This window comes from Fundulus heteroclitus, chromosome 3 (assembly GCF_011125445.2).
Source record: "Fundulus heteroclitus isolate FHET01 chromosome 3, MU-UCD_Fhet_4.1, whole genome shotgun sequence".
NCBI classification, from domain to species: Eukaryota; Metazoa; Chordata; class Actinopteri; order Cyprinodontiformes; family Fundulidae; genus Fundulus; species Fundulus heteroclitus.
In genome coordinates this window covers 34381093-34395735 of record NC_046363.1, presented here as the reverse complement: position 1 = coordinate 34395735, position 14643 = coordinate 34381093, and the positions used below count along the sequence as shown (strand labels likewise).

Below are 14643 nucleotides of genomic sequence, written 5' to 3'. Positions count from 1 at the left end.
AGTGATGATAAAGCTCGAAGACCATTGGATCTGGTAGGAAAATTCTTGAGAAACAAGTTTTACTATAGGTGGCCAGTTAACTTTGAGTTATCTGCTTGTCGAACCCCACAAAGATATGGTAATTTGTCTATAAATGAGAGCAAATACGTTAGATGTTTTGTGCGTTCCGCATAAAGCGAGATTATGTCCTAGAAAAAGACCAAAATGAGTCGACACTGAGCGTGTATGTAAACACCAATATTGACATGGGGAGCTCTAGCTGCAGCTCAACTTTGCACAAGGGAGCTGTAGCCAGTCCAGTGAACCACATAAACACACAGAGGCAGACACTTTAGTTTGAGAACTTTGTATGGCTAATGTCCCTTTCATGAGTCTGACATTCCTAATGATTTGACAGCTTTCTAAAAAAAAAAAAAAAAAATCCCCCTCAGCTTAATTATGTAGCACCACTTCACAATAATTGTCATCTCAAGGCATTGTGTAAGTCAAACAGGATGAGTTCATGTGCAAATATAGAAGAATCATTTGGTGATTCAAACTACTTTGTTTGAATGCCATGTAGCTGGACATACTCAGATTCATTTTTGTTATTTAATTGCAGTAGAGTCAGAATTAATTTATTTTAAATAACAATTAGCAAAAAAAAAAAAAAACACATTCTCCACTGAAATGAGCAATTATGACTAATAATCAGCCAAGGAGCATTCAGCGAATCTGATTGGAAGATGGTTGGCACTCCAAATCATCCGCCTGTTGATTTCATGTTTCTGTAAGACAAATGATTATTGCAAATTAATCATTATTTAACAAAGAAAGTACTTATGTTGATTAATCAACATTTGAAATATGCATGGCTTTTGTCCTGATAAGATAGAAGGGTGTTTAAAGACCTTCATTGTTTACTCCTCTTTGATTTTTGTTTTTGTTTTGGAACCTGTATTATCACACCTTTGATGTGTTATAGATTCAACTAAATTCTTACAAATAAAAGCTGCTCCATCCAAAGAGGGATGCCTTATCTATCTATCAGACCAGGTTTCCATAAAATCAATCATCTATACAGCCCACGTTGTTTTTCAAAATCACATAAACAACCGGAGGCTGAATGGGGAACATGCGTCTAAAACTGTCATTGGCCATGAACTGGGATGGGACTAAAAATATAGAGTGCTGTGTTATTTTGAGGGCTGCACAGTGGCCCAGATGGTAGGTAGCATTGTTGCCTTGCAGCAAGAAGGTTCTACTCTACTTCCTTCCACAGTCCAAAAAACATGGCTGTGAGGTTAATTGGTCCCTCCAAATTGCCCTTAGGTGTGAGTGTGATTGAAAAATAAAATAAAGGCAGCACCAAGAAAAAAGACAGCATTATCTTGAAGCTGCATCGCCATACAACTATTTAAGTACGAGCGTTCAGCCTGTTTATCCAGAAAGCTCCTTCCAAACAGGTTTTCAGAGGTCAGCAGACAGAGGGGTTAAACAGGGTGCTATTATAGCTCAGCAATTGCAAAGACATGAGGTATAAAAGTCTATTTGTTTCATATAGCTGTTGTCTCTCATCTGTACTCCAATTTAGTTTTGCATTTCACAACAGGCCCGTCACAGATACACATCCATGACAGTCCCAGCAGTTGTTTGTTTGCCGCCTTGATTTTAAAGAAGTCAGTACGCAAATATAGCTCCAGTAAATTTAAGCAGGTGGAAATAACACTAAAAGTCTAAAAACTGGCTTAAAATGGATCTTATCACAGGTAAGCTATATAGAAAGCTAAAATTGGTTGAAATGATGTTGGCTACTAAAATGCTCAAGAGAAACGTAGTAGTAGGTAGTCAATAGAACTGTGAACTCTAGACGTTCAACAGCTAAAGTATTGCTTAAAGGTACAGTATGCAATTTTTCCATAAGTTTCCCCAAGTCCCTTTTGAATAGCTGCACACATGTCTTACCTGCTCTTCCGCTCCTCAAGGGAATCACGTGAAAAAAATCTCCCAAATCCACTCTGTTCTTATTTCTTTGTACTGAGGCCTTCCTCTTCTTCTCATAAACATGAACACGGTTTGCTTTTTGCGACTCTCAGCCACGTTCAAAGTATACGGAGAGAGCAGCGGAGCTACAATGAACGGCTAACACCAACGCTAACTCAAGCCAACTGGATACGTAAACACTAGAAGAGCGCATGTGCAGCCTTGCTGGCTTGGTGATGTTTTATTTGTTTTATTGTTAGTTTAATACATTTATTTGTTTTATTGTTAGTTTAATACATTTTATTTAGAAGCGCCTTTCAAACCTTCAAGGTCACTTTACAAATGAAGATACAAACAACAAGGAACGTGCACGCACATTGGCGTTATGTGAGCGTGTCAGAACGATTGGCATGTGGGACAACCAATAGATAAGGTGATACCCCTGGAACTTGAGGGACAGAGGGGGGTGAGGGCAGGACCAATCTTCTGACCAATCCCTGCCATTCGGACCAAATTTCTAACCTCCTTTTGTTGAATACATAATGTATTGACCACTGTCAGGATGGAAGGACCATTTCACCCAGTGTAACAGAAAGTGTTTCTGAACAGGATTACCAACTATAGCTTTAATTCATTGGTTTTAACATATTTGACAGATCATAGCTCTGAGTATTGAGTCTAAATTGGTACACTAGTAATCCAGGTCTGCCGATTCTAAATCTTAGCCATAAAAACTTTTCAAAAACAATTACAAAAGGCCTGAGCAACTCAACAACCTATATTCTATCAAATCAGAATAGGATCTACATGCAACAATGGCAAAAAGGTCTCCGAAAAGTATAAATTCTTTGGTTAACTTTGGACAACCCTTTCCCTACTTTGTGGTAAAAGTGTTGTAGTGAAATCATACAGAATATAAAGTACTGGTTCTAAGAAACAGGCAAAGTAAAAATGGGGTAAATTGAGTCTTACGGCATTCAGTAATACACTGTTACACATTCCATTGTGATAACTTACTGTTTCTCATAACTTTTTCCTTGAATATACTTTCATGAGGTTGGCAGACATGAAAAATAGATGAAGAGGCATCTCCATTCTGCACGTCAGCGCCCACATTCCACATCAGTGCAAACGGGAATCTGGAGCATCCAAATTTAGTCAAACAAAATCCAGGGTTAATCACCCAATATTCAGCGCAGACACTCAAACATCTGTTAGAGACGAGAGAGTGCTATAATTTGCATGTGAAAATCAACGCCTTTATCCTTAAACAGAAAAACTTAAATTGTTTTCCTATCTGCAGTGGGGGGGGGGGGGGGGTATATATATATATTTTTTTTCAAAAGCTAGAAATAATTTTGAAGGAGGAACAGTGGCTATGTCCACAGGGCAGCCGGCCTTGAAACCACATGAGGTGATTTCCAGATCACAATCTATTATTTTCATAATAGCAGGTTTCTTATTAATAATTTTCTTCAGAGAAATGAAAAGCCATGCATGATGACAATTGACTACTGGGAAAAATCCAGATTGGAACATTTATTTTAAGCTAATATGCAAAGCAACTGCTCTTCAGCTGACTGCGGTTCAAAAAAGCTTTGTTTTTACTCTGAGACATAGAGTTTATTCATTTTGAGTAAAAATGTAGCACGTCTCAGAACTATAAACAATCGTGAGCTTTAATATTAAGTTTCCCAGACTGATAACTGGCTGGTAAAATCTTTTCTCTGACTACATCTTTGGCTCTTACTACTCAAAAAAAAAACAAAAAAAAAAAAACTCTAGCTCAAGCAAAATATTATTGTTAACCAACACAGACAAGCAAACGGAGAATGGAACACGCTTCATTTCCCCCAAAGAATTAAGAGAGTATCCTATGTGAAGATGCATGCCCATTCATCTTTAATGTATCGCTCAACTTGTGCTCCGAAGCCCCGAGGACTGACACTGGAGAACAGACAGAATAGAAGAAGAATGTGACAGGGAAAGAGAGAATTTGGAAGGAGGAAAATAAGGGAACACAGGGGCAGCTTACTGGGGAATAGAAGTATAGTGTGAATGATTGATGAGAAGTCAGGGCTGTTGGGGTGCGTTCACCAAGTAATAAAAATGGATTAATGCAACCATTTTCTCTCACTGTAGATCAGATTGCGATATCGGTCACAGAGGGGTCTGGTTATGGGAACTTTTAAGTCTATTAACCGAACGGTTTTCATCTCCTCTGGAGTCCCTGCATCACTTTGCCTGTTTAAATCTCTCTTTTTTCTTTTCTTTTTTTTGCAATCTGGACAACAGTAGAGATTTGCCCTCCTGTCCAATTGTCAATGTTCTTTTATCTCACTGTGTTTTCGTCTATCTGATTATTGCTCAGTTAATTTGTGGGGATTGATCCACTCTGCCCCCAAATGTCTACATTCGTCTCCCAAGCCGTATCCCCATGTTTGAACACGGGGTGTAATTTTTCCTCCAAAATCACCTTCATTCACACTGCATCGTGATTACCCTTTTCACCCTAACGTCATCATCTTTCCCACTCCATTACGTGGTTGTGTTTTTGTGCTAAAGTCAGAGTGACCCCTGTTGGTGGGGAATACACCTGCAGGCAATAATAACACATCTTTCTTCTCTTTGGGGGACATCAAGCGTGAAATCAGTCTGGCATTGGCTACACTGTGACAGACCCTTTGTCTTGGGGCGATATTTGCCCCCTGCTCTCTGTCTTCACTTTGGAAGCAGCACCAGTCAGCAGGTGGGGTTGGTCTCTTTGCTTCATACATCTCAGCAGTGTTTCCTCCGTTCCATAAAAAAATAAAAATAAATAAATAAAATACTCAACATCTGACAGAGTTGTTAAAAAGGTCAAGATAATGTAGGTGGGACACAGTCCTTCTTCATGAATCACTGTAGTTTGGGTGGAAAAGCTGTTGAAAATATAACTGTCCTTGACCTGTGTTTGGTAAATAAAATCAAAGTTGTCCCTTGCCATTTGTGTTCACATGCTTTCCAATACATATTGTCTTGATACTTTTCAACGTACCATAGAGTCACTGTGCTGTGAAAGATTATTTTCCTCTTACAGTTTTATTCAGATTTTTATTTTTTTTTATTTTTGGTCAAACTTAAATCATTCATATAACCAGACAAATTTTAACATCAGAAAAAAACAACCTGACTAAATGCAAAAATGCAGTTTTCAAAAGTATTATTTCATTTATTATTGTAAAAAAAAAAATTATCCAAAACATCCTGGCTCTTAGTGAAAAAGTAATCCCCCACCTGCCACCCTAGAGCGCATTGATGATGCATATAGGAGGTCAGAAAAAAAAAAAACAACCTAGAACAACACCTAAAGCACTGCAGATCTCACTCCCCTCACCTAAGGTCAACGTTCATGATTCAACAGTAAGAAACAGGCCGGCCTAATATGGCCTCCATGGGAGCGCTCTAAACGAAACTCTACTGCTAAAGTAAAAGGAACACAGAGGTCTGTCTCAGAGTTGGAAAACTTTATACAGGAGTTTGAAAAACTTTACTTGCTTCAACTATGCCATTTGGTTCATTGTTTACATTTGAATGGATCAGACCGGTTTCTGTCAGAACATCCACCTGTGGCTTGTTTGAGCAGAGATCTGCATAATTTAAAGTTATACTTGGTAATCCTGTTCAGAAACACGTTTTTGTTATACTGGGTGAAATGGTCCTTCCATCCTGAGAGTTGTCAATACTTAATGTATTCAGTCGAGGTTACAAAATAAATTAGACCTCTGCGATAGCCGCTCGTCTGTAAAACCTGTAACTAATCCCTGCCTTTCGCACCGAAGGGCAGCCATTGGTCAGAGTTTTAGTTCTGTCTTCACCTCCCTCTCCTTTGAGTTCTGGGGGTATCACCTTACCTATTGGTCGTCCGACATGGTAATTGTGACGCACAGACACAACACCAATGTGTTATGTCATTGGTTCTATGTCATTGGCGGAAACTAACAACGCTTCTTGTTAGTTTCTGCTTGCTGGCTGAGTACACGCACGTCTAGCGTAGTAGCTCCGCTGCTCTCACCGCATACTTTGAAAATGGCTGAGAGTCCCAAGAAGCAAGCTGTCTTACAAGTTTATGAGAAAAAGAGGAAGGCCTCAGAAGAAAGAAATAAGAGAAGAATGTATTTGGGACATTTTTTTTCATGCGATCCCCCTGAGGAGCGGAAGAGCAGGTAAGATGGGCATTTGTGGAAAAATTGCAGCCTCTACCTTTAAGGTACCACAATGGACAGACTTGTCCACAGAAATGTGTGTGTTCAATTTGCAATCATGGTAACAAAGTAAGTGCACCAGTTTCAGATCCGGGGTCTTATGTATGGGGACATAATAAAAAGCATCTGCTTCTTTCCAGGATGAAAACATTTAAATATGACTTCTATAATAGGCATATACAGACATATAAGTGGTGTCTGGAAAAACTATGCATATTTGCTGCTTCCATGCGATTTCAGAGAGAAAACAGAAGCCAGGTGCCTCCAGTGAAATGCACTTCATCATTTGATCATTATCAGGTGTCCACCAGTTTAGGTAGTAAGCTGGTCTGGAGCACATGTACTGTGTGTTAACATAACGCTAAGAGGGGGAAAATGACTATTCTCAAACAATTTGAAGTGTCACAGCAAGAACGATTATTCACAAATGTTAAATATTTTTGACGGTTGTAAATTGTCCCCAAATACTACTCTCTGAGCACATTTATATTAGGTTGATAGCTTGCAATGCTCAGAGGAATTTAAAAAACAACCTGATGGTCAAATCACAGACACAGTAGGCTTTACTTAGCATGTTCAGTCTTAATGTTTATGATAGTAAAAAATATAATAGGACCAAGCAACTAACCCGTAATTTGGAAGGGTGGTCATGAAGATAAACGATTTGTGTAAAATAAAGAGAAAACACATCGGCACAATTACTAGGATAGGTGATGGTTTAGCCTTGTTTTGTTTACCTGACTCCGCCAGATAGATTTGCTCCGCATATCCATCTGGAAACCTTCCGTTGAAGTAATTTTGGGAAGGGGCGAAAATACTGGTTAGCTGATTGGCCTATGTTGGTGATAGACGGGCCAAATAAACCAATCAGATTCCTCGTCGCTCTGTTACGAGCGACGACGAAAACACAACCACAAGCCAAGCTACTCTTGCTGCTGCAGGTAAAGGCTCGTTAGTTTAGCAAAGAAATACTCTGTAATTCCGATTAAATTTGCTCGATAGCCACGCTAACGCTAGTTTCATCGGCTGAAGCCGCCATGTTCTTTAGACTGAACTACCGCGCTTCCCGTTGCGTCACACCTCAACCCGCATCAAAGCCAACGCTGATTGGACGTTCGTTTGGTGAACGGCTCCAAATTTTCTTTAACGGAGAGTAGCCAGACTGATCTGCGAGTGAAACCTTGAAAGCTCGCGAGATCAGGATGGTCTCACGAGGCTATTGTTTTGTAGCCACATGACCTGATTACACTGTAGTCATTAAGTTGCCATTGAAGTTGTTTGTATACCACAAGCTAAGATCAAATCTGTCAGGCAGGTGAGGCTAGTCTGGACTGGCGCATCGAACAGGAAATAATCACAAACAGAATGTCATGATACTTGGATGATAGGTTTTTTGTGCTTCTGTTCTACTTCTGTTTTCATAATTGTCCTGTGATTTATGTTCTCCAGGTGTTGCTATATTAGCTCATTCCTTTAGGTTTAGTTTTGTATTTATTTCTTGTGTTCTGTTCCCTGTTTTGTTTTGGTTTATTTCTCCCAGATCTCTGTTTGTCTTCCCTTTGGTTTTGAGTTTCCTTGTGTCTTAGCTCCTTTGAGTTATCAGTCTCCCTCATTACCTCCTGCTTCAGCTGCTTCTTGTTATCCTCTGATTATAACACCACCTTCCAAAATCCTTCTCCTCACCTCCATCAGTATTTAGGTTCCTTGTTGGCCATTGTTCTCCATTGGATCCTTCCGTTCATGAAGAAAATTGCTCTACCCTGGTTCTCTGCCTACGCTCCTCTGTGCCATATTATAAGTTTGCCTTTCATTATCATCAAATCCTTACATTCCTCATGCTGCCCCAGAGTTCCTCTCTGCAGTTTGGTTCTGCAAACACCCAGCACCACATGTCACAGAATGGCTGGGGAAAAAAACAATATGTTTACCAATGAGCCAGAGTTCAGATCTTAGGTGAAATGCTTTCGTAGAATATAAATGTTCATAAACACATTTTTAACAATTTTTCTAAATTCTCGGACAACAGAGTGATAAACTCACACCCTACATCAAACAACTACTTTAATATGAGGCTACAAAAGGATTTATGGACTGTATTCATTTTCCCCACACTTGAATATTTTTGGCATGATTTTTGTCAATACATTGCGAGTGTGGAGTTGCCGGTGTTTTTGTAGGCTTGATGGTGGATTTGAATATTTTTAGAACCTGGCAAGTACTCGACCATTTCTACTATGCCTTGATACATAATGACCTAGAACTGAAAGAGAGTGTACGGTACTTTATTTTTCAATTGCTGTGTTAAGGATAATAATTAGAATATAAATATTTATCACTGCTGTTCTTCTTGGAAGTCAAAACAGAGAAAGTAACTAATCCTAAATTCAGTAAAGCATGAGGATTTTTATACAAAACGCAGAGATTGTCTTTGAAACGTACAATACAGTAACCTTGGCTGTCTGCAGCAAGCAAAGCATTACTGGGTCTAAACGCAAAGCAATTTGCACAGTTTGACTTCAAATTTACCCTGATTGGTAGTAAATTGGATATCCATAAACAGATAACATCAATATGAACTCTTCAATGACAAAATGAAGCATCAAAGTAATGTTGATTTTGTGATGCCGATGTAAATGGAACAATGAAAACAGAGGCAGGGCACAAGACTAAAATTTGCCCGCTCTTTTTGTCTTCACTCTCAATAGAAATATAATTTACATTAATTCTCATAAAAATGTTAAATAACATAATTTACCCGTACGCAGAAACTAATCAGACTCTGCTCAGACAATATCTCTGGTTACAAACTGGCTCCTTTGACATTCTCAATTAACTCACTTCATTTATTCCGAATTTCATTTAACCAGGGTGACCCTTGACCCCTGAATCCAAGACTGACTTTCAATCATTAAAATGAGATTTTGATTTAGCGAGATCTGAGCATTTTGAAAGATAATTGTTTAAATGTGTCAGAGTGGCTTGTTTAATTATGGTGGAGGACGCTTTCATTTAGGCCCACGACTTAAAATAGCGCAGCAGGTGACTCACATTGCAGAGCTCCTCTGTGCAAATGCAGGTGATCCTTTATTTATTCCTGCAGAAGTCAGAGCGATGACCCCCGGGGAAGGTAATTAAGGTGGAATCAACATTTCATTCTGTGCATGATGAGCATGTCAAGACAATTACGCTCTTTAAAAAAAAAGGAAGAGGGACTTGACGCAGGAAAGAAAAAAAAAAAAAAGAAACTGCTGATAACCGGAGCTGCTCAGGTCTGAATTGTGAATAATAACAGGCAGGTTTGAGCATTCACATGCAGCTGATCCACCGGCTGCTGCTGCTGCTTACATGAGATAATTAGGTCCAGTGTAGTCACTGGAGGAGGAAGCTGGTGGAGTGGGAGTGTGCAGATTCAATCAGCCTGTATATTTTACCGTATTGTTGAGCACTTGAGCTTTTAAGCAGTGTTGTCACTTGGGAACTAGCAGCATTTTTTTTTTCACCCATCTCTTCTAGATTTGTCAGACACATATTCATTGCCACTGATTTATGTGCCAGGTCATAGTCCATGCAGCCAGTAATGTATTCCATCAATTCTACTGTACTAGAGAAGCAGAGAGGCTATGAAGAGCTTTCTTGCCTCCCGCAAAGTCTGAACTGGGTCAGGGCTGAGAACCTGCGGGCCATTTCTTTTTGCATAAGTATTCCTTTTATGTCATGCCAGTTACATGGCATATAGGCAGCACATTTCATTTTTATATAAACTTGTAAACTGGAGCTCCGTTTTCTTTCGGTTTGAAAAGGGTGAATTAAAAGAGTCACGGCAGCTGTTTGCAAAACTACCAGAACCGGATCTGGTACACGAGGACCATAATGATTGAGTAAAGTCTCGTGTAGTTTTTGAAATTTGAATTAAATGTTTGGCAGGTTTTTTTTTTAAGGTAAAATAAGTGAGTTTAAAACTTTGTTTCATTTGGGCATTGGCATTAAAATTGCAAGGATTAAAGAGTGTATGGTTTACACTGACATTAATTGTTATACAATCCTTTTGTTTGTTTTTTTCCGAAGGATTTTCAGCTAAATGGTTCTTTCACAGCAACTCATAAAAGCTTTTTAAAAGTTTTTGTTTTTCTTGAGGGAATAAGTCAGGAGTGGTTTGTTTATTTATTCTTTATTACACTTTTTCCTTTTATATATTTAGTTTTTTGTTTGTCTATTTCAGGAGCACATTTGGAATCAGGTTTAGTGTTGCTGCATAATTTAAGCCTAACATTTTTATTTTTCTGTTTTCTTTTCAGGATAGTAAGCTAGAAGAAAGGTATTAGGACATTAAACGATTTTGTTCATATACACACAAAACACTTGTTACTGATATTAAATCGGTGATAAATACCTCTTTAGTTTTATGTGTTTTTGGATCTAGATATTCTGTTGATAATGTATTTGCATGATTATTTGAAGTATTTAAGTGGTCCTAAAGCAGATGAATCTGCAGTAACAATATTGATTGATTTATTTCCTATTTTCTGCTACACTTCAACAATTTTTTTGGCAGATCTTCAAAGCAGTTTTGGACTCAGATTTAGTTTTACAGTATATCATAATTTTCAGCATACTGATTTATTTTCTGGTCATGACAGGGTCAACTGCCAGACAAATGATTGCATTATGCCTTTATTATATGACAAAAGTTTGTCCATAAAGAGAAAAAACACATCTTTATGATAAACTAGTTTTGATTAGCGTCTTTTTCTCTGTGGGTTGGATCTATGTATTATTTAATTAATCCTATATTTGTTATCTGATTAGATGATTAAATGCATGTTCAAAGGTACATTTTAGTGTACTTTTGTCTTTTACTAATACATATTCTGTAACTAATGGTTCTGAGTTGCATCACATAATAAAAAATGAGAGTAAATGTTAAAATATCTTTGAGCTTTGTAGAGAAACAACTATTTTAAATTTCAAACTACCACCTGTGTTTTAAGACCAGACAGGTTTGTTTTTATTGATCCCTTTTAATGTCTGAAATTAAATGTTTAATGCAACACCTCCTTGGTGGATTGATTTTCCTGTCAACGTTTTCTTATCCCAAAAAGAACTGCTATTGCACACATGTTTTCCTTAGCCGTCTTAAAGCCTAAAGCCTAATTTTCAAAACCAATTTAGAAATGTTTACAGAGGTTAAGAAATAATAAATCACATCAAAGAAATATCTGACTCCCATAAACCTATTATTTTGCTTGTTTCATTGGCGTTGAAACAGAAATACACATCCGGTATAATTGAACGACCAAATTATGGTAGCCATTGGGAAATGACTTATTTTATGCGGGCTGTTCTCATTTCACGCCTGATGGAGTCTCACCTTTAACCAGGAGGTGCATGTCTTTCAGCGCGGTTTCGGGCACAGTATTCTAATAAAGGTATAATAGAAGCATTCTACCTTTTTAATTGGACATTGTTAGAATGACATATCAATCCTGCTGCAGAAATGTCCCTTCCATGTATCCTGTAATTGAAAGAGTCCCCAGTTCCTGCTGTACAAAAGAGTGAGACTACCTGTGTAGCAAATCCCCTCTGCCAATAAAATTATGGATAGCTGACACTGAGCATTAAATCATCATTTTAGTTTATAGTTTTATGTTTCTGGGTGCGATGCAGATGTGATTTGTTTTTTCGCAAGATGTATTAAGACCCCTCCAACTTTTTTGTCACACAAATACCACAAACTCCAATATTAGGATTCTTTTCTTTTTTTTAAAAAAAAAAGCAAAACAGTTATATATGGTCTCCAGGTGTTTTCGTGTACAGCTCTAACAGCTTGCACATCTAGAGACTGACATTCTACCCAAAGTCGTTCAAGCTAAGCTGTGAACATCGCTTAGCAAACTTGCTTGTATGGTTTTCTTCCAGATGTACTCAACATCAACCAGCTTCTCTGCTAAAAAACAGCTCATCCCATCTAGACGCTACAACCACCATTTAGTCACAGAGGGCATGATGTACTTCAGGAAATTCACTTTAAAGCACACCTTGGTGCTCTGGGCTCGTCTGTGAAAACCAGCCTCAGAAACCTCGAGGTTGTTTTTGATCGTGCTATGTCCTTGGGGGGGGGGGGGGGGGGGGGGGGGGGGACCTATGATATTTCTATGACCTTAGAAATGTCTCTAAAGTGAGAAGAATGTTGTCAAAATCAGATCTTGAAACGATCATTCATGTTTTCATCTCATCTCACTTTGATTATTGCGATTCAGTTTTCACTTGTTTCAACAAGTTTAAACAGACTTCACATGGTGCAAAGTTCTGCAGCCAGACTTCTGACCTATTCATCTAGAATGTCTTGTCTAGTCAAAGTCCGTATTGACGTTAAAATTCTAGTTCTAACTTTTTGGGCACTGTGGGGTCAGGCCCCTCAGTGCATCACTGACTTTTTGTGTTCCTGTTTTTCTGGACGCATACTTCATTCTTCAGGCCAGAATCTCCTGAAAGACTTGTTCTAAAACCTGAGGAGACTTGTCTGTTCAGGCTGTAGACCCTAGACCAGGGGTCTGCAACATGTGGCTCTTTACACCTTCAGCTTTGGCTCTTAAAAACTTAGACCAAAAATGCAAGGGGTAAAACTTGGTCAATGTTTCTAATTGTAAAGGTAATTTAAAATTGCTAGCTTTAGGATGCATTTAGTTCTGCAATATATGCATAACGTTTCCAGAAAGAAAGAAACTAATGGAGTATAGAATATTTTACTGTAGCTAAATGAAGTATCTTTTTGTCAATAGGTTCCAAACGACTTGCTTTTTCATCATTTTGATGCCATTTGCTATAAAAATCAAATGTCCAATTGAAGAAAAAATGCATTAAACCTAAACATAAAAATACTGTTGGTTAAATAATGAAAACTGTTGATCTTTAATTAAAAAAAAATTCAACAAATTTCCTATAGTATACTATAAAAACAAGCTCTGATTGATGCATTTTAACGCTTGTTATTTTATGAATTCATTCACATGTGCATTTGTTGTCCCCATTCACCGGATGCTGAGAAGTTGATCCATGCTTTCATCTCCTCCAGGTTGGACTACTGCAATGCCCTACTCGTCTGGGTCACTGGCAGGAGCCTGCAAAAGCTCCAGCGTATCCAAAATTACGCTGCACGGGTCCTGACGAGGAGGCGCCAATACGATCATGTCACTCCGGTCCTGAAATCACTCCACTAGCTGCCCATTCAACACAGAATCCATTACAAAATCTGTCTCCTCACGCATCAGCGCATACACGGAGCTGCCCCTGCCTACCTCAGTGATCTCCTCGACCCGCACATGGCCCCACGAAACCTCCGCTCCTCCACCTCTACCTACTGCCTGCACCAACCCAGGGCCAAACCCTCCACAATGGGAGACAGGGCCTTCCAGGCAGTCACCCCACGTCTATGGAATGCCCTCCCAGAGACCCTGAGGGCCCCACAAGCTGTGGAGGTGTTCAAAAAAACACCTGAAGTCATTCCTAGTTCAAACGGCCTTTAAATACCTATGATTTCAATTTTGCTTTTACAGTGTCTTAATGTTTTGTTTTTTTTAGTTTTTATTATACTTTGGGAACTGTTTTTAACCCCCTGCTATTGTAGCACTTTGAGATTTTATTTGAAATGTAAAGTGCATTATAAATAAAAATACATGTTTTCTGTACAGCACTTTGTGATTTCTTTCTGTGAAAAGCACTACATAAATAGCATTATATAACATTTCACTTACTTACTGTTCTGCAGCACACACCATTTTGCATGCAGGCCAAAAAAGTTCAGCTTTAGTCTCATTTTTCCAAGGCACCAGCTTGTGGCAAAGTGCAGAGGAGACCTCTTTTAGCTTTCTGTCAACAATTTAAAAATATTGAAAATCTTCCTTGGAGCATCAGGCTTACACTGTCACCATCATCCAGAAGGCCCAGCAGAGGATGCGCTTCCTACACGTGATCAGAAAGCTCAACCTGCCCAAGGAGCTCCAGAGCCACCATCCAGTCTGTCCTCTGCTCAGCCATGACCGTCTGCTGTGACTCTGCCACCAAAACGGACAGGGCCAGACTGCGACAGCCAGTCAGGACTGCAGAAAAGATCATCTGTGCCAGCCTGTCCTCCATTCAGGACCTCTACATACCCAAAGTCGGGAAAGGGGCAAGAAACATGACCCATGTGACCCTGGCCACAACATGTTCCAACTTCTCCCCTCTGGGTGGCGCTACAAAGCACTGTATCTCAGCAGACTCAGGAACAGTTTCTTCCCACGCTGAAGAACAACTCCTGTACAATAACCTAGTACCTCTGCCTCATTTACCATTTACCATCTATTTATCCATTATTCTCTATCAATGTTGTTTCTTTTCTGTTCATATTGTGTATAATGTATAGTAAATCTACCCACCTCACACATAACACCATATACAA

General features: G+C 39.0%; 1 protein-coding gene across 1 annotated transcript in view; it reads left to right on the top strand.

Moving 5' to 3' along the window:
• Positions 1-14255, top strand: part of LOC118557695 (zinc finger MYM-type protein 1-like) — a 117154-nt gene extending 102899 nt beyond the window's left edge. Inside the window, exons 3-5 of the mRNA XM_036127828.1 lie at positions 13279-13340; positions 13475-13681; positions 14118-14255. Of these exons, the coding sequence (XP_035983721.1) occupies positions 13279-13340; positions 13475-13681; positions 14118-14255 (407 nt within the window). The remainder of the gene's footprint in view (positions 1-13278; positions 13341-13474; positions 13682-14117) is intronic.
• The last annotated feature ends 388 nt before the right edge of the window (positions 14256-14643 follow it).